Raw genomic sequence first — 21,842 nt, forward strand, 5'->3', positions numbered from 1 at the left:
GTCGTTGAGAAACTTGGCAAGATATGTTCGCTCCCTAAATCCGCCATGGCGCCTTGCGGGCAAGCCGGGGATTTACTTCACATATGAGATTGGTGGGTGCGGGCGTGCCACTACTAGATGCCGCTAGTAGACGGGATTTGAGTGATTGAGGTTGCGCCTGAATTTGCCCGAATCAAGAGATTGTGTCATTTGAGTGGGAGTTGCTCAAATTAAGATTCTTTGTTTGCCTTAAAAATAAGGACTTTACTTATATGGAGAGATAGAACAATATGTAAATGATAAGGTTGCTTGGAAATATAAATGACAGAGGAAAGTGACTAAAATTGCAGATTGCTTGTAATTTATATGGCTGGAAATGAGTACATAACAGCTACAAATGAGATCGATACCGCAAGTGAGCAGCAGAGCTAATAAACTAGATAAAAGAAGGCTTTTTGGTGAAGGTTTATCCCGAATGGGATGAAGGCTTGGGCTGACTACAGCTTCGTTGAAGGCAAATCTGGCTTGAGCAGAGTTTTGGCTTTTGTTTGTTTGTTTGAGTGTCCATAATCCTTGTGCATCTGCTCCTTTTTATAGAGGTCTGGAGGAAACCCTCCTGCTGAGGTTTTGTATCTGCCCGAAAGAAGCTTGGGCAACTTGTATTCCATTGCTTTAGACAGCTTGCATGCTTTTCACTTGCCAACTTGCATGGAGAAATAATATTAAAAGGGGAACTTGCATTTCCACCACAAGCTTTTAGCACATGTTTTCCCACTTGTAATAAACTAACATTTAAAAGAAGCAAGTTGGCTTCTTTCACATGTTCCTTGCTCGAAAGCTTGCTGATGCTTTTCCATCCACTTGCAATACATGCATGTATCTTGATTATACAAATGCTAGACAAACCTCCACCACCCAAACAAATAGGAGAAACAATATTATAGTGTCCAACCCCTCCACTTGCATCTAAATATCTTTCCAAGTTAGCTTTCTTGCATATTAATCCTCCAAATGCCATATTTTACCCAAATTGCCCAAATAAGTAAAAATGGGTATATTTTGAGTGCAAACAGTGCCCCCCAAGTTTTACAAATTTGAGCAAAGTTTGTGAAACTTACAACCCCAATGCTGCCAGGATTGATGTCGAAGGAAGAGGCACGTCTACATCTTCAGTCCTTTCGTCGTTGAGAAACTTGGCAAGATGAGCAAGGCAATTGGTAGTGTAACTAGCATTGGAAAGAATGTTGTCTGACTTGTGCATCCTTCTTGTTGATACCAAAAAACATGGGAGCAACCTCACTGATTACATAGATAATAAATTGGACAAATGCTCGAAGTCGGGCAAACTGGAGAACAAGGATAAAACATAAATAAACTTGGGCAACTATTTATTTTTTGTCTTTTTCTTTTGGCCTCTTTTCATATGTAATATAATATATAATACAAATACATATATATATATATATAATATAGCCCACTCGGCAAAGAGAACAGAAAGAGACAAGAAGAAAGAGAAAGGAAGGAAAAGAAAATAAATAAATAAAGAAAAAGGAAGAAAGAGAAGAGGACCCTTTCGGGCAAGAAGGGAACGGAAGAGACAGAAGAGAAAGAAAGGGGAAAGGAAAAGGGAGAGAGGGAAAGAAATAATAAAAAAGTAAGGAAAGAACCTTTCTTTCTTAGGCCGAGCCAAGTGAAGGACAGACCTTGAGAAAGGGACAAGGAACAGAAAGCAAGAGAAAAGAAAAAAGAAAAGGAAAAAGAAAGAGATAGATAGAGAGAAAAAGATACCCACGTTCTCTAGCCTTTCCTTTTCTCCAAAAGAGAAGCTGTTTCTCTGTTCGAGGCACCACTTAAAGATCAAGGTGCGGCAACCAAAATCCAAGTCTGAGAGAGAGAGAGAGAGAGAGAGAGCAATCCTTGTTCGTTCCCAAATTTTGCCTCTTTGGAATTAAGAGAAGTGGAAAGATGCCTCTTAAGCTAGCCGACGCCACCATCTCCACCTTCGATTGTGTGTTTGACAAATTCAAAGTAGAAGCTCTAAACAACAAAATCAATTTCATCCTTTTCTTGGCTGACAATGACCCTTCTACCTCTTGGTGCCCTGATTGTGTGAGATCTGAGCTTGTAATCTACAAAAGGCTAGAAGCTATACCAGATGATGTTGCACTGTTGAGGAAATCAAACTCCTCTGGTGTTATTTTGTTCAGAGCCCTCATAGTCTTTCACACGCGATCCTCATCAGATAGAGCAACCTTCTAGCTGACCATAGTACCTCAGCTTTGATTGAAGTAGGAGCAGGCCCTCCTCCTTGGTTCTGTTCATGCAAATTAAGCCTGATTTGCATCTTGCTGTTTGTGACCAAACCGATCACCAGACTTTTTGTTCTTCCGGAGAGCACCCGATGACCGTACTCTTTAAGGCAGGAATTGGTGTAGAAGTGCCACGCCAAACTCGGCTATTGGGCTCCGAATAATCAATTTTAGGCTGGAGATGGAGCTGGAGATTTGGTAGAATGGTTTTTGCATGACCTCAGTTCTGATCTTCACCACTGGAATTTCATCAGGGAGCAAAACAGCTTCCCTAAGCTGTAGTTGATTCTTTGGGACGGAGTGAGATGCATAGTGCGCTAGCACACTCCCCTCCCTAACCAGCAAAAATCCAGACTTTTCTTCCCATACTGAGAGATAATTAGGGAAACTAGAAATCCCCGAGATTGGGGAATGGAAGAATATCACCTGCAATTGTTGCTTATTGATCCATTCCATTGAGGTCGGGAGCTATACTAGACTTTGATCCGCTGTTTGATGTTCTTTGCCCGAGCTGCGGTTCCAAGACACCACCCATGGATTCGTTTTTGGAGTAACAATACCACATCGGGCTCATGGGAGTTTGCAATAACCCTGCTGTCGAAAGCATTGTTGGAATTAAGATCGTTATCACTTCCAACATGATGTTGCAGCGCAGGTTTTGGCTGGAATTTGTTGGGAGGTAACGACGAGCAGCTGTGAGCTACGATGTTGTTGGTTGACTTGTTTTTCACAGAAGCTTGCTCTGTCCACCATTTAAGCAATTTTTGGGCTAGGAAGCCATTGACAGGTTTGTTGGGGGAGTCGGTGTAATTTCCAGCATCTCCTTCAGGGGCAGCTATGGCACGAGCACTTCAAATACGTTTGCCCGATCAAACATGGGGCCCCATGTCTAATTGACAACATCTAAATAAATTGTAGCAGAGAAAAAGTCTTGCTCATCGGGCAAGATTATAGCTCCATCGGGCAATAGCAACATACTTTCATCAAGCATTCGGGCAAACTGCAAAAACAATTCTGCACCCACCATCCAACCTCCACGGTTTAATCGTAGCCTCCAATGGTAGTCGTCGAAGTAGCCCGACCCTTGGTTGTAGGAGCTGGTGAGAGTTAGGGAGACATGCAGAGTCTGTTGGTGGTGAACAGGGAAGACGTCACTTCCGTCGGGCATGGTTATGGTGGTCTCATCGGGCACCACCAATCGGGCAAGATAACCCCCTGCTCTTTTGCAATAGCCATTGAGAAGCTGTCTGATAGATTTTTGCACAGGAAAGCCATGATTTGGCTTTTTATAAAACCTCCAATTCCAAGATTCTGGGTGAGATTTTGTGGAAAATGTAGTTTTATTGTATGGTTTTGGGTTCGGGCTAAATACACCCATTGGATAAGAGAAAAGGTGGAAAGAAGGGTAAAAATGGCTACTCACAAACTGCCCAACTCTTTATATTTTCTGTAAAATTCCCCAGCAAGAAAACAAAAAGGGAAAGAAAGCAAGAAAAAACAAAAGCAAGAAAGCAAAATGTTTTTGTAATTTTTGGAATTTTTAATTTTTATATCTTTTTCTTTGTAACAACACAAGAAACACACCAAGAAAACAGAGCCCTTTCGGGCAAACAGAAAAAGGAAATTAAAGGCCTGTCAAGCAAGTTGGAAAAAGACAAATAAAAAGAAAGACTTGTCAGACTTTCTTTAAAAAGAGTAAAACATAAAATGGACAAAAGCCCTTTCGGGCAAACCAACACCAAAGGAAGAAATATAATCTTTTTATTTTTCTTTGTTGTCCTTTTTTTTTTAAAAGCTATACATATAATATAATAAAATATACACCTACGAAAAGCCTTCGGGCAAAACACTTTTATCATATAATATAATATAATAAATATAGATATATAGATATAAAAGTGTTTTGGGCAGCAGAAAGACAGGTGAGAGAGAGACAAGAAGGAAAAGAAAGGAAGAAAGAAAGAAAGAAAAAGAAAAGGAAAGAAAAGGAAAAGGAGGAGAAGGGTACTGGAGAAAAATGCACAAAAGAATAACATAAAAGAAAGCCATTCGGGCAAATTGGATGAAGCCCCTTGGCTACTCAAGTGTTATTTTTCTCTCAACACTCAAATCTTTTTCTCTTTTTAAAATTGAGTGTAGAGAGATCAAACCCACCATTTAAATTGGCCATGCTATGTAGCTTGGGAACCATAGGAGGTGGCCATTCATGTTTGATCCCAAGCTTTGTCCTCATTGAGATCTCGATGCGGACAACATGCTTGTGTTGGCGGGGAAGATTATAGGAGCTATTTTCTTCTTCTTCGGGCTCCACATGAGGTGTGGGCTCATGCCCCCCGAGCGTTGGTGTTTGGCCTACAACGGCTTGGACTTCTACAACCATATCCATTTTCATGGATTTTTCCTTGGGTGGGGCCATTGTTTGGCCTTCATCAACATGTATGATCTGTTCTTCCTTGGTTGTAGTAGGGTGAGTGTGCTTTGTAGAGGGGATTTGACACATTTGATCTATCAACTTTCCCAAAGTTTCTCCAAAAGTTGTATAGCTTTCCTCCACCTTTTTAAAACACTTAGTCATCTCTTCACCATATTCGATGCTTGCCACATGGAGTTTTGACACCTTCTCTAATTTGCCCACATCCTCTTTGTAGAGCTCTTCATCCGAATGATCATGAGTTGGCATCTTATATATTGGCTTTATGTACTTATTGGAAGTCTTTTGATACTCAAAGCCATTTGTTGGCCTATCATAGTATTCATGAATATGATTGTCTTCAAAAGAATAATAACCTTCATCATAACCATAAGTTGGCCAATCTGTAAGATCATTATTTATTTGATGGCCATTAGTTGGCCGACAATCATGTTCCATGGGACTTGAGTACTTTTCAGCCATGTACCCATAAGTTGGCAACTCATAGGTTGGCTCTATGTGATAGCCATAGCTTGGGCGCTCTTCCACACCATCATCTTCCGAAAAAGCAGAAAAATCATGAACATAAGGATTGTTCATGATCTAACTCCATATAAGGATCCCACCGGGCGTGCCAAAATATGTTCGCTCCCTAAATCCGCCATGGCGCCTTGCGGGCAAGCCGGGGATTTACTTCACATATGAGATTGGTGGGTGCGGGCGTGCCACTACTAGATGCCGCTAGTAGACGGGATTTGAGTGATTGAGGTTGCGCCTGAATTTGCCCGAATCAAGAGATTGTGTCATTTGAGTGGGAGTTGCTCAAATTAAGGTTCTTTGTTTGCCTTAAAAATAAGGACTTTACTTATATGGAGAGATAGAACAATATGTAAATGACAAGGTTGCTTGGAAATGTAACTGACAGAGGAAAGTGACTAATATTGCAGATTGCTTGTAATTTATATGACTGGAAATGAGTACATAAAAGCTACAAATGAAATCGATACTACAAGTGAGTAGCAGAGCTAATAAACTAGAGAAAAGAAGGCTTTTTGGTGAAGGTTGATCCCGAAAGGGATGAAGGCTTGGTGCTGACTACAGCTTCGTTTGAAGGCAAATCTGGCTTGAGCAGAGTTTTGGCTTTTGTTTGTTTGTTTGAGTGTCCATAATCCTTGTGCAGCTGCTCCTTTTTATAGAGGTCTGGAGGAAACCCTCCTGCTGAGGTTTTGTATCTGCCCGAAAGAAGCTTGGGCAGCTTGTATTTCATTGCTTTAGACAGCTTGCATGCTTTTCACTTGCCAACTTGCATGGAGAAATAATATTAAAAGGGGAACTTGCATTTCCACCACAAGCTTTTAGCACATGTTTTCCCACTTGTAATAAACTAACATTTAAAAGAAGCAAGTTGGCTTCTTTCACATGTTCCTTGCCCGAAAGCTTGCTGATGCTTTTCCATCCACTTGCAATACATGCATGTATCTTGATTAAACAAATGCTAGACAAACCTCCACCACCCAAACAAATAGGAGAAACAATATTATAGTGTCCAACCCCTCCACTTGCATCTAAATATCTTTCCAAGTTAGCTTTCTTGCATATTAATCCTCCAAATGTCATATTTTACCCAAATTGCCCAAATAAGTAAAAATGGGTATATTTTGAGTGCAAACAACATGTCAACCTCCTGTACCACTTGTTGGATTGAACCGTCGGTAGTCTGAAGCCAGATATAAGACTTCATCATCTGAGAATGAGTTGGCACCGATGTGGCTTTAGAATTCCAACATTACAAAGTACACGAAAAATATAAAACAGTTAAACAACCCACCCACCTTCACCCCCTCCAAATAAACAAAAACAAAAAGAGAGAACAAATTAACACTCAACAAGTAGAGGCGGCTACAAGCATTCAAAAGAAACGAAAAACAGAAAACAATCGATTCGACTATGGCTTGAAGAACAAAGAAAAGAAAACATAATGCATTTATCTATTAAACACTAGACAAAGACGACATAACATAGTGGAAAAAAAGGAAGAAGGGGCATAAAAAGAATCACGAAGAACGCGTACGGAAAAGTGATAATACCTCAGGTTCAATAACAGTCATGTCACCTTCTGACATTTGAACAATCCCAAGTTCTGAGGCTTAAAAACTGGAGTGCATCAGGCAAAAGAAAACAGCTTTATGCTTCTTTTGCAGCAACTTGCTGATACCCTGTTAAGTCAAACAAAATTATAATTAGCAGCCCTTCTATGCAAATCCTTACCCAAAATTAAAGTTTACACAAATTTAACATAAACCCAAGTTAGCTAGGGCAGTAAACCACCCTTTGCAATCCCCAAGCCGTCGTTTAGATTAGATTAGAATATCGCTTTCAAAACATAAACCCAGCTCTTACTTGCCATGAAACAATACAAGTTCCAATTTTTCCTAACAAATCTATACTTCATACATATATATTTCCACTAAACTTAATTCCATTTATTCCCAAGTACATGAAAAAGCATTCTGGTGATTATATTGCCCTAAATCAAGTGAGAAAAATTGCAATTCATAGGTATTTTAGCTGAATTTCTCGATTAAACTAACTGTTATTACCAGTAAATGATTGTTTTTCCTAAAGATTTTAGTTCACCGAGCTCCGGATTAAAGGGTACTTGGCAATTTCATTTTTCTATTCAATCATTTCCATTTTCCCGCACTTTCTGGGCAACCAAACAGGCATACAGAAGAGAAAAAAAACATGGTAAAGAAAAGCAAAAGGACAGACAATTAATTAACACGAAGGAGACATACGAAATGTACGGATTCCAGGTAGGGGGAGCTTTGAATTGCAGAGATTTGGCGGTTGTCGGCGAATCCCCAAAAATGGATAAAATTGCGAATAAAATTTAGGAAAAAAAAAGAAAAAGAAACTCTCGTGTGACTGAAGTTGCGTCAAAAATCAAAAGGTCTGCAAATCACACGTCAGCGTTTCGTTAGGGTTTCCTGACCTCTTGTATTTATTTTGATTTGATTGATTAGTGTTGTTTGTTTGTACAATTCCTGGTGCGGGCCCACCTTAACCAACGGATCATATTGATCATCAATGTGACCTGGTAATTAGCAGGCTTTGATTGAAAATGGTTCTTATCAATGAGGCCCGTACTCCCCTTGTATAGTTGGACACTGAATATTGAGTTAAACCTCGTTGCAGTGAGAGGTTTTTGTGTGAGGCCATCGCTGTTGGTGAGTCATTTGTGTTGTGCGCAAGGTCTAAAATTATTCGACAGCCTGCTGCTATTATCACCAACTAGGTGATCAAAAGTACGTCCAGTACTCTAAAATTATACATGAGCATCACTCATGTCAATCATGCATAAACACTCATGAGCATCACTCATGTCAATCATACATAAACATTCATGAACATCATTCATGTCAACATTCATGAGCATCACTTATGTCAACATCCATGAGCATCACTCATGTCAATCAACATAAACATTCATGAACATCACTCATGACAATCAGCTTTGAAAGTTTCATTTACAGAGCTCCAACTTCAAGAGCTCCAGCTTCAAAAACTTCATTTACAAAGCTCCAGCTTCAAAAACTTCATTTACAAAAGCTCCAGCTTCAAAGCTTCACCTACAAAGCTTCAGTGCATGGTTTACAAAGATCGCCTCCGAACAACTGCCACTTCGGTCCATACATGGATTGAATTTGAAGTCTCCAGCCAATAGCCTCTATTGACTGAAGACTTGGGGGACTGCACTCTGTACCATATATTGGGCTTCCACAACTAGGTCTCATGAAAAATACTTTGGGACTCTAGTCCATTATTTATGTACTGAGGAGCGAACCCTTATTCTATAAAAAGGACTCCCTTACTTTCATTAGAGAGCACACATTATTCATGTACTGAGGAGCGAACCCTTATTCTATAAAAGGGACTCCCTCACTTTCATTAGAGAGCACTCATTATTCATGTACTGAGGAGAGAGCCCTTATTTTATAAAAGGAACTCCCTCACCTTCATTAGAGAGCATCTCCACCTGTTGAGCAACCGCCTCGCCCCGAGCATCAACTCTTAGCCCATCACTTATGTATTAAAGAGCAAGCCCTTATTCTATAAAAGGGACTCCCTCACCATCATTAGAGAGCATCGCCGCCTATTGAGCAACCGCCTCGCCGCGAGCATCAACTATAGCCCATCATTTATGTATTGATGAGCGAGCCCTTATTCTATAAAAGGGACTCCCACACCTTCAACGCCACAAGCGGAGCCAACCAAGGCAACATAAGCCACAAGCAGGGCAACCTCGCAACATGAGCTACTTTTAGTTGAGCATCATTTCAGATTGGGCACCGCCTCATATCGAGTATTAGTTCTAGGCGACATCTAGTTACTTCGGCCCACACGTGGACTAAATTTCAAGTCTCCAGCCAAAAGACTCTCTTGACTGAAGACTTGGGGAACTACTGTTTGTACCATACTTAGGGTATCCATATTTAGATCTCGTATAAATACTCGGGAGACTCAAATGTAATTATGTAATAAATGGAGGGGCAAATATGTAATAAGTGAGGAGCCCTTATTCTATAAAATGGCTTCTTCACCCTCACAAACCGAAAGCTCTCATCCTCACAAACAGAGAGCTCTCTCAAACTCTCTCTTTCTTTGGGGGACTCCCCCTCACCCTTGTAATCCATACGTACAGTTAGAGAGAAATACAATCAACATCAGTGTGGACGTAGCCCAAACATTTGGGTGAACCACAATACATCTTGTGTTCTTTACTTTCTTGCAGATTCACGGTTGGATTTACGTTGTTCCAAGACCCCTCCGGTTTTGTGCATCAAAATAAATCATAATTCCCATTTACGAAATTTCATAATCACCCTGGAATTTTCACCACAAACACAATACAATTTATGTATGTATTTCACATATAAAACATGAATGCCACTTCATTCACAAAATATGAATTAATACAACCACAATGCATTCCACAATCCATATAACAAGAACTCAAGAATATTGCATATTGTAGAACATGATCATTTGCTCTGATACCATTAAAGTTGTCACGCCCGATCCCGACATATGTCCAAGATCGATACGTGACGTTACAAAATACCCATATCACTCACACACCCCGCTTCTAGGATATGGACAATGCACAACTCAAGATTCAAATTTCATGATAATTTTTCTTATACTTTATGGTTGCATCTAACCTCCTCGTTAGACTGTTTACGTACCCTCAATAGGGATCAAGCCATTCGTAGTTCAACTTCGCTATAACTCGACATATAACACAGTATGTTCAAGCCAAAATGCATAACATTCCTCAATCAAACATTTGGACTTGACAAGCATGAATTATTCGATTCAAACTACATAACAACCCGCATGACAATCAAGGTTTCTATTTCATCCATCATATAAATCATTATGTTTCAACATAAAATTGCTATTCATATCATGTAATATATCAAAGAATCAACACAGCACAATAGTATCCTCTAGTCGCATTAATCATTGATCTAATCATATTAATAACAATCATATTCAACATCCTTCCACAATCATCTCAAGTAACCCATTCCATGATATCAAGGAGGCACGATATTAACATTTAATTATGTTAATCAATCAATCAATCAAATCACACCTCAATGCACAAAATTAATAAAGGACTTCTACATAGTTCTCTGCCTGGATTTCAAGTAATAACTTGATAATTCTAATTTATATTCACAAGATATATTATGGGTACATCCCATTCAATCGAATCCAGGGAACAAGTCTAACTTAAGGAAAAGAGCAAAAGTAGGGATAACGGACCACTCAACGTAATCCAAATCAGGATACGATTCCGAACCATCACTCAATGGAATTGCGGAGTAGAAAGGATTTTGGACCATCTCTCAACGGAATCTGAGTGGATACGATTCTGGACCATCACTCAGCGGAATCGCGGAGTACAATGCATAACAACCACTAAATGAAACCCAAGTTGGATACGATTCCGGACCATCACTCGACGGAATCGCAAAATAGAAGGGATTCCGGACCATCACTCAACGGAATCCAAACAAGCATATGATTCTCCCATCAAATGTACCAAGTACAACTAATCCTCCTCACTTTTAGAATGCATATGGTCCCCCAACGCGGATTAACCAAGTAGGTAGTGACTCCCCAAAGTGTATTAACCAAGCAGAGTCATACCTACAAAACTGTTAGGCAATGATCACCTTATGCGGATTAACCAAGCATGATCACCCCTAAGTATAAATGGCCATAAGGATCACCCAACGCGGATTAACCAAGCACGATCCATAAATAGTATGGTCCGCCAACGCGGATAAACCAAGCAAGACCAGCCATGCACCACGTCTACATAGTGCAGTCTCATCATCACACCTTATACATAATTATACGCATACATACTATCGATTCCGCATATCAACCAGCATTCAGTCATATGGAGCACAACACAAGGAATTCCCTCAATTACTAATTCTACTAAAAATCTAATAAAGTACCTAACTCATCTCCTGACTTTCATCTCCATCTCATGCTAGGTAATAGTGCAAAGTTCAAATAAGTATTCAGTTGGCAATCATATCCAAATAATTATCAAACAATATTTAGATCCCATAATTGTCATAACATTCTTCATAATTATCATTCACATTATTAAAAGTTAATTAAACACATATCTATCACAAACATCATCAATACACAAGCCAAATCATATTTAATTAGCATAGGTCTATGGCCAAATATATAAAATTCACATTTCAATAGAAATCATATTTATAAGACCAATTCATATTCACAAATGATACTAATAGTAGAAATTAAGATAATAATCATATTTCATATATTCAAGTCGCTATCTAACCAATGTAGGCCCACTAGACTTCACTTAGTCCCTCATGATACTAATTTTAGTAATTAGGACGTTTCGAGACATGTTGATCAAAAGTCAACTTTTGGTCAAAGGTAGGGTCCACAATTCTACACAATTCAATCCGGAAGATCCACACCTTGGATTTCGGATATGTAACTTTCCAAAGTCCACATTATGCTCAAATAACAACATGCTAAAATCTTAACACGATCCGACGATTGGATCTCCGCCAATTTCAAAATTCAAGTGGCGATCGACATTTAATTTTACAAACTTAGAAATCCAATTAGGGAAGATCTGTATGTCGGATTCTCGATCCGTAAGTTTCTATGATCCAAAAATATTATGTTCTATCACACATTAAGATTTGGTGACAATCCAACGGTCGGATCGTCGAATCATATTTTTGACCTAACCACGTATCGTAATGAAATTAGGTTCAAACAATCAAATCATATAATAAGGATATCAATTATGAAATCAGGGCATCTAATTGAACTTAAAAGGACATCATCGGCCCACTGGCCAGGCCGCCGCAGCACACGCCGTCGCGGGTGGCGGTCGGCCACCCCGACTTGTCGGAAAATTCAACTATTTTTAAAAATTACTAAAAATTATAGAAATGAAGATCTCAAAGAGTAAAAAACTTTATACCTATGGCCAAGTTCAATTTGGCCGGGAAACACTTCAATTTCACTCAAACCCGCCGAAACCCTAGAAAAGGGTGTGCTTTGATTCGGCTTCCAATCGAACTCCGACGCCTCCAACACTACTTGAGCTTTGTTCCTGGGGTTGAGAGAAGTCTTTTGGTGGTGGTCATGGATGGTGAAACTTGTCGGAGCCACCGGGAAAAGGGATAAAGCTGCCGGAACACCCGTGGGTTTGTGGCTTCGAACTGGAAAAATGGGAAGGAAATTGTGAAATCTAACACTACCAGGATGTAGGGCTCATCAAAGGCTTTCCATGGACACCAAGATCACCCAAAACGGAGTTCGTATGAATAAGATATGGCCGGGTCAAAAATGGTGGTTCGTAGGTCAAAAAATGACCCATTTCAGGTCCCTACTTTCCCCTCCTTCTCCTTCTCCTGATTGGGCAGCTCCTAACCTTTTAAAAATCTGATTGGTTCCCTCCCTCTTCTAATTGATTGGTCCCTTAATCCAAATATCTGATTAGGCCTCTTTCCCATAAAGTGGGAGTCTAAATAATTCCTAAATTCTATAGTATCCCAACTTCAAACGCCCGTAACTATATCGTTATAACCCGAACTCGTAAACGGCTTTTGCCTATGCGTTCGTGATCTCTAAATCTAATCAACAATATAAATTGTGACCTTGAATGGTCTACGGATTTTAAATAATTAATTTCCCAAAAAATAATATAAAAACTCAATAATACCAATACTTAGATTATAATAATGAAATCCAGGAATGGGATTTCACAATTTATATGTCTGTTCCTCCTGGTCTTCGGCGACAGTGGGAGAATCTTGTGTGTCGCCTTCACAAGTCTCTTTATGGTCTCAAGCAGGCTTCTCGCCAATGGTTTGCCAAATTCACTACTGCCATTCTTTCCGCTGGCTTTCAACAATCCAAAGTTGACTATTCATTGTTCACTAAAAAGTCTGGTACTTCTTTTACAGCCTTGCTCATTTATGTGTATGATATTGTGATTACAGGCAACGATGTTTGTGCAATTGATTCTCTGAAGTCTTTTCTCCGTGATCATTTTCGGATTAAAGACCTTGGTGATTTAAAATATTTTTTGGGCATTGAGGTTTCTCGTTCCAAACAAGGGATTTATATTTCACAGCGCAAGTATGCATTAGAGATTCTCAAGGATTATGATTTTTTTTTAGCACAACCCATTACTTTCCCTATGGACGACACAAAATTCTCTGATAAGGGAGAACTTCTCAAGGATCCTGAAAAGTATCGCTGATTAGTAGGACGGTTGATCTATCTCACATAACTCGGTCGGACATCACCTATTATGTGCATGTTCTGAGTCGTTTTATGCATGAGCCAAGGATACCTCATATGGATGTTGCGCTTCGTGTTGTTCGTTATTTGAAGGCTACTCCAGGTCAAGGCTTATTATTCCGTTCTGACAACCAAACCAAGTTAACTGCATTTTGTGACTCTGATTGAACAGGTTGTCCTATCACTTGCCATTCGACTACTGGGTATTGTGTATTCTTGGGCAATTCTTTGGTTTCGTGGCGGGCAAAACGACAGGAAACTGTTTCACTTTCTTCATCAGAAGCAGAATATAAGGCTATGGCAAGTGCTTGTTGTGAGTTAATTTGGCTTCGGTTTCTATTGAAAGACTTGAACATTCCTTTCGATGGTCCTTCCGTTTTATTTTGTGATAATCAAGCAGCATTACATATAGCAGCTAATCCTGTTTTTCATGAGCGGACTCATCACATTGAGATGGATTGTCACTTTATACGAGATAAGATTGCAGATGGCACTATAGAAACCAAGTATGTTGGTACGGCACACCAGTTGGCGGATTTGTTTACCAAGCCTCTCGGGAAAGACAAGTTTTCGAGTATGTTACGCAAGTTGGGAGTTCTTGACATCCACTCTCCAACTTGAGGGGGGGTGCTAGACAAGTAGAAACGTAGTTGGAATCTATGTATAATTGTAATCCTAGTTATAGTTGTATTCCTAACTTGTGGGATAATTTCTTGCTGACCAAGTTATGTAATTGTATATATTTGTGTTTCACGTATCAATGAAATGCGCTTCAAACCCATATATCTTTTTCTACATATTTTAAATTGCATACAAGCAAGCTTCCGCCATTTAATTGTTGAAAGTATGCCATTTCTTGCTTAATGAACTTAGATTTTCATAAATTTTCCTTCAGTTATATGGATCCCCAAGCCTTCCGGCAGAAATTCAGCAATAATAAACCTGGGTTTTGGTCACATTCGCTATTGAAGATAAACCAACTTCGACAACCCGCTGCAGCGCAACCCACGAGGTCACCCACCTTCAGCCCTCGCGGTTTGAAGTTTCGATCGCCACGATGCCAGCCTTATTCCACAATAGCAGCAGCACTCCAGAGACCCGTCGCTGCAACCCATGAAGCTTCAACCCGCGGTTCGTACCACCAGACCCCAGCCGCAACCACATTTGAATCCCTCGGCAGCCGTCCCCCGAGCACAGCTTTCCCCGCGACGCAACTGCAGCTCAACCCACGACCAGTTTCGGTCACGAGCTTCGAGTTCAACCTTTGGTGGTCTCGCGTTTCCCAGATCTTCAGTCATGAACAAACGATGGTCTTTGTGCAGCCCGAAAAGGCGGAGATCGACGAGGATAAGGAAAGAAATGGATGAAGGGATAAGGAAGGAAAGAGAGAGTTGTGTGGCTGTGCGACCGTTTGGATGAGAGAGACGGAAACAACAATAGAAAAGGCGCTGGCTGCTGCAACAAGAAGGCTGGGTCCAAACTTGAGCCTAGTGGCCGTCCAGCACAAAAGGGAGAAGGTGCTGCAATGGTTAAGCGGCGTGGGCCTCCTCTCCTCTTGGCCTTGAGCTATTAAAAATAAAAAATAAAAATCAGGGAGGCAACAAAGAAATTGAATAAAACAAAGATATGTGGCCTTATAAAAGAAGGCTCAAATGTACACCAGAAGAAGGAAGGCAGAGAATTTTTGAAATTTGTGTTCCTTCGGTGACTCGGGAAATTAAGACACCTTCTTTAGCAACTCTCCTTATTCGGAGATTTCGACAGACTCCACTATATGCTACTACATTTCGATAGTCATAAGTTTCGTAATTACTCAATGACTTGGATTTTGTAAGTCCCAACTAATAAACTTTCCTCACTCGAGAACTTGGGAGAGAACTATTTGTATTATACTTGACCAATCCTGAAACTATCGTGCATTGGTCAACTTCCTACCTTCAAGGACCCACTGAAGGGTTCGTGCTGAGGCACTCCTGCCGAAGCACAAGAGTTTCTCTCCAATTAGAATGCCAATTTAGTTCCTGAATTATCACATGAGTGAAAATTAGGTCCCTAACTTCTTCTTTTTTCAGAAAAATTAGTCTTTGAATTATAAAACTCGGTCAATTACATCCCTAATATTAGATTTGAAGCTACGATATTCAATTTTCCATCAACTTAAGTCATGGTACATGCATGTGATACACATTTGAGGGTAGATTGGTAATTTTACATAAAGAATAGTGTTTGGTAATTTTACTTAAGTTGATGAAAATTGAATAAAAAAAGCTTTGAATATAATAGTAGAGATGAAATTAGTAATTAACCGAAAAATAATTCAAGCACCTAATTTTTACTAAGATAACAATTCAGGGACATTTTATCCTAAATCAATTGCATCTTTTGGGTTTCTCACCACTCCTTGAAACATCAATTCATTTATGCACTTCCAAATTCTCCAAAGAACAAAAACCACCTCCTACATAATCTCCTCTCTCCGCTGCTCATCCTTACATCGCATACCAATATACTCCAACACGCACGAAAATCAATCCCCACAAACGCCGTTGCATCCAGTTGTAATGAGCAGCAATACCAAATGACACGACTAAATTTACACCCAAAAAATAGGTGTTCTTCCATTTCCTCAGCACACCCACAAAGGACACATGAATTGTCCACTCTCATCCTCCTACGAATTAGATTGCACCGAACAGCCATAGAGTTGTTACAACACCTCCAAATAAAAAAAACTTCATTTATTTGGCACATGTAATCTCCATATATTCGGATTATTGTTTAAGTGTCGATTAACGTGTTTATTTCTTATTGGTGACACATAATTTGGTTTGAAATTGACTTATAAATTTGGTTAATCTAGCATTACTCACTAGACACAGTCAGACTCATTCACAATCTAACAAATGTCCCTAACTTAAGCCATTTGTCTCCCCAATATACTTGGGTGTAGAAAACTGATTATAGCAGTATGCTTCTATTGAACTTGAACTCAATGTTCTAAACCTTCTTCCCATAATTTAGATTAGATTAGAATATTGCTCAAATTAGAAAATTTAGATTAGATTAGAATATTGCTCAAATTAACATTCTTCCCATAATTTAGATTAGATTAGAATATTGCTCAAATTAGAAAATTTAGATTAGATTAGAATATTGCTCAAATTAGAAAAGCTAGATGTAGCCCCAAACTTAATCCGCATGATGAACATGCAAAGTATGATTACGTTGTAAACACTTATTTAAATAATATTGATCATTCTTGCTATAATATCTCACCTACTGAAGCGTGCACATTGCCTCGCTTTTAAAAATATTAACTTTCATCCAGATTTAGTGGTTGACTAGAAAGGATAATACTTTCGAAAGTTGTTGCTTTAATAAAATTATTTTACACTAAGATTTCCACACCTTGGTGAATCAAAAAAGTAGTTTGGCGGAAAGCAAATTTTTTAATCAAAAAAGTAGTTTGGCGGAAAGCAAATTTGTTAAACACTCGCCTTTGTTTTGGTTGCTTGTATTTTATCAAAACTTAGTGGGTGGGCAATGCATAATTCAATATTATAATGCATATAGATTATTGGGCGAACTAGAAAAAGCAGTAAATTAGGTGGAAAGAAAATTTGTTAAGGACTCACCTATATCTGGTGCATAAAAAAACCTCATTTTATCAATCATGTTGTCTAGTGAAATTATTGTATAGCTTAGTGCTTGATGTAGTTTATCAAGTGGAATTATTCTGCTTTCGTAGCTGATTGTGCTTCTTCTTGGTCTTAATTTGACTCTAATGAACATGGTTGAACTTGAAGGAATGTACAGCTTCAAAGTGCTTTACCCTAGGATTTCAGTACCTTGATGAATAAAAAAAATAGTTTGTTGGAAAGCAAATTAGGTAAAGACTCACCTATATGTGGTGCATCAAAAAGTTTCAATTTATCAATTATAATGTCTACTGAATTATTGTATAGCGGGCATTTCTAATGGGGACGCTAAATGGTGTCTCCACAACCTTATAGCCTCTAAATATATGGACAAAGGGTTTTCAATAGGCTTCTAATGAGCTGGACTAAAGGTTGTTACAGTATCCTAGTGTATAGAGACTCGCCGGATACCTCAAAAAAAATCTCAAATGTAAAGACCGCATAGGGACTCAAATAGTACGCCCAAATGTTGATTTTGAGTGGGAAACAAACCTCACCCACGTGATAATGTTGCACAGAAGCTTCTCTCACCACCAAACTGACGCAACATCACTCATGGACCCTTACCGCACTTGTGTCATTTTCTTTTCTTTTCTTTTTTTTTTGTTGAACCATTGAGAAACCAACGGTTGAGTTTTTTTTTTTTTTTTTTTTTTCTTGTTTTTATTAGCAACCACAATACTCTAACGAAATTAACAATGATTTTTTTTTAATATTTTAGTCCCTACATTTAAAGATTCTATTATAAGGTCTCCCATTGAAGATGCTCTTGGTACTCGATGAACTTTATCAAGTGGAATTACTTTGCTTTCCTTAGTAATTGTACTTGGTCTTAATTTGACTCTAATGAACATGGTTGAACGTACTGCTTTTATTACTACACATGAATCCCTGCATTGGATGCATTGAGAAGATTTTACATCAGTGTGGGGATCAGGTTTGTTGTTGAATTTTGGGATGTTTGTGGCACATTGATATTCAACAGGTCATGGAGATATTCATACTTCAAGTACTGCAATGTTGTAAACGATGGGGTTTAGGAAAGGGTGGAGTTGACAGATAATACTTTGATGTTGTTTTTGTGGATGCAAATTTCTTCCTCCTTGATTTTGGACAAAATTGCACCTACAAAACAATTAACATCTTAGGTCAAGGCCAAGAGCCTCAAGGGCCCATGATGAATGGGGGGCTTTGGCCGAAGAACCTCCGATGCCAAAGTTAGAATTTAGAGAGAAAAAGTGTTTGAGAATTCTAGAGAATTTTAGCAAGAGTTGGAACTAGTTTTTGGGAGAGAATGGTGAGCTATATATAGGGATACGGGCGGCCCTATTAGGAGAATAGAGACCGGTCATTTAGGTATTTTTGGTTGTAAATTGTGGTTGATTAGCCATTAATAGTTTAATTAGGCAATAAATCTATTAATGGACTAATTGACATATTTTGAAAGAAATTATTTGGGGAGTTATGGAATGATTAAAATAATTAGCTAATTGATTAGCTAAAAATGGAAAAATGAGGTAGAAAATATATGGAATGAAATAGGTTTTGGGAGTTACCTTGTAGAAGGGATTTGATGAGATAGGTTTTGAATTGTTACCTATTTTGGGCACTTTTGATTTAGTTGAAGGATGATTGCTCGCTGCTCGTGCATAGGAATCTCGTTGTACCTCAAGGGTATTTTTATCCTCTTTTATCCAAAAATCCACGTGTCGCATTATGATTACTTTTGGCTCCACAGTTTTAGCAGCATCTTTTTGGCTCATGCATATCTTGGTGACACTCCTGCATCTACCATTCAGTTGGAGACGGAGATTGGTGACTGCACTTTTAAAATTATGACGGACAACTACTAGTGTACTTAACTTGTATTTGATTTTGTGGCCTTGTCTCAATGTCGACAATTTGCGCACTATATTTTTACTTTTGAGGAAGCAGCATATGAAAGATTCATGCCAAAGGGTAAGGCAAATACATGTAAAAATATGAAGACAAAAAATCACTAATTCAAGTCAATACATTTTCTATTTGCATTGTAGAAATTTTGATTTTGTTCATCACTTATTGTCTCCTCTTGTATGAAAAAGTTGTTCTTTCTAATACCATGGAATTTTTTATTTTGCATTGTGAAAATTTTGATTTTGTTCCGCTTTTTACCGTGAATTCGGCAACTATTTTCGTCGAGTGAAGTATTGTCACGTCCTGGACTCGAAATGAGTGAAAGAAATGATCTCGGGCCCGTGTGTGAATAAAAATAAAATAAATAAAAAGAAACTAAAACAGGTTTGAAAACTAGCTCATTTAAAAATGATGCAGAAGAATAAATAGGCTGGTAAGCTGAAATGAATGGAAAATTGATTTATTTAATATACGAGTCAACTACACAATAAATCAGAATTTACTAAAATACAATAATCACCATTCAACTTCACGTAAATTTCACGAATCCCTTAATTCTCTAAATTGATTTGCAGCCTTAGATGCTTGGATTCGACTCCCTGATCACTGATGTGAAAATTGTACTGTAATCCGACTTAACTCAAGTTATGAAAATACAGTAAAGAAGTTGGAAGGCTACAAAGTTCCCTCTGTCTCACTTTCCTTCTTTTTCTTCGGATCTGAAAACTAGGAAAACAAATGTTGTTTTCCTCTTCATTCTTTTCTCTTTCTTTGTGGTCCAATCAAAATCCTTCATATGTGACCCCATGTCATCCTTCATATGTGGCTAGCTATCAATTTGTCACGTGGCCAAGTCAACCATTTGTCGTTGCCAAATGTCAATCATTTGGTCATCCTCTAAACTAACAAATATTCCGAAAGATACTATCATAATCACCACTAGTTTCATCCTACTATTTCCGGATCATCAATTGTTCTCAATCAAAATAATATTTTTTTCCGATATCTTAGTCGTCCGAAATAACGACTACTTGTGAAACATTAATAATTTCAGGGTTTCACAACCTTCATCTACTCTTCACGATCTTCAAGTTGGTATACTTTGTTCCTGCATTAATAGTCGTTTTGGAGTCGGATGTTTAGAAACCTATAAAGCTGGTTTTGGCCGGTGATTTTGGTCAGTTGCCGTCTAGAATTGATTGTCGTGATAGTTATAAAAGTTAATCCTTATGTTGAGTTCTATATGCCTGTACAATTTGGTGTGTCAGAAAATTGGGTTTCTAGTTTCATAATCATATCAACACTAAATCAGGCCCAGAAAGGTGGCGTTAGAAAAATCTGTATGTCCCTCAAAACTTGTAGAAGGAACCTTCCTTAAAAATCACCATCTTGACCGGCTTATAGAACAACTAAGCCCAAAATTTCAAACTGACAGCACTGCGCAGTCAACCTTCTTTTCTTTGCTACAGTCAAATGGCATGGAATAAAAATCTTGAATTTTTACACTATTAACTTGAAAGATCACAAACACACATAATTACTTCAAATTCCTTTTTTTGATAACTTTTTTCCCTACAAACGAAATATAGAATAAAGTATTAAAATTATACCAAAATAGTTAATAAATTATATCTAAGACTATGGTAAAAATATAGAATAATGTTGACTCATCAGCAAGTATTGAAATAATAGTTTAACACATTTTTATTTGGCCTATCGATTCACCAAACATATACATACACATAACTAGAGACAGCAAGAGAGAGAATAGTGGGAATCATTCATCCCACAGTCCCACGCATGGATTCTCCCCAATTCAACGAAAGTCCTCTTCCTTATGTACACAAAATAACAACAAACACGTTTTTGAGTAATTATATATCTGCCTGCCCCTTTTACTTTTGACTTTAAAGAAAGCGGCCCATGCGATGTACGATTCATGCCTAACTCTAAAGGCAAATACATTATTCTAACAAACTATTAAAACTTAATAGAGGTAATTTGGATTTCAGAGAATTTTAATGGATTTTTTTTAAGTGATAAATTTGAAAAAAATTTAATAGATTCATAATTTTACGTGGATTTTGACAAATGTATATGGATTCCTATTATAGATTTTTATGGATTTGAATGGATTTCTTTCATGGATTTCTTAGGATGCTAGTTGACTCCTACAACATAAAATGAATTTCTTTCGAGTACACAATATGAAAAGAACATAAACTGAAAGGAACATAAACATATATCTATTGATATAGAAATACAAACCAATCAAATATGTAAATAGAATGGGTCATTGAGAATATTGATCCAAGAGTTTGAATAATTGTAAATGATAGCTTCTGCTTTAGAACATCATATCCATTCAAGAATGATGATTTCAAGTTTAAGAACAGGATATCCAATCATGAATAATAATATATGTGAAAGAATATCAAATGACAATCGAAATTGAGTAGGGACATATTTGGGCTGCAAAATCCTGGGATAAAAACATTTTAACCATGACAAAAAAAAAAAAAAACATTTGAACTCAAACAAAAACATGGTCACTAATTTGCGGGAAAAAAAGGCTTAAATCAAAAGTGCAAATGGGAAAAGCCCAACTTAGAAAAATCAGAAGTGCAAATGAGAGAATCTCAATTCGGAAAAAGCACG

General features: G+C 38.2%; 2 protein-coding genes across 2 annotated transcripts in view; one reads left to right on the plus strand and one right to left on the minus strand.

Moving 5' to 3' along the window:
- The window catches only part of LOC103403871 (receptor-like protein EIX2), a 35,801-nt gene that overhangs the window by 8,751 nt on the left and 5,208 nt on the right, over positions 1–21,842 (plus strand). The gene's annotated exons all lie outside the window — the stretch shown is intronic.
- LOC114822087 (uncharacterized) lies at positions 269–7,620 on the minus strand. Its single transcript, XM_070817851.1, has 3 exons — positions 7,497–7,620; positions 6,786–6,914; positions 269–6,442 (listed from the first exon to the last, which is right to left on the minus strand). The coding sequence occupies exon 3, from the start codon at positions 5,296–5,298 to the stop codon at positions 4,387–4,389; it is 912 nt and encodes a 303-aa protein (XP_070673952.1). The 5' UTR covers positions 5,299–6,442; positions 6,786–6,914; positions 7,497–7,620; the 3' UTR covers positions 269–4,386.

This window comes from Malus domestica, chromosome 01 (assembly GCF_042453785.1).
Source record: "Malus domestica chromosome 01, GDT2T_hap1".
In the NCBI taxonomy this organism is placed as follows: domain Eukaryota; kingdom Viridiplantae; phylum Streptophyta; class Magnoliopsida; order Rosales; family Rosaceae; genus Malus; species Malus domestica.

Coding starts and splice junctions, on each gene's coding strand:
- LOC114822087 (XM_070817851.1), bottom strand. CDS start 5,298: ATGAACAATCCTTATGTTCATGATTTTTCTGCTTTTTCGGAAGATGAT.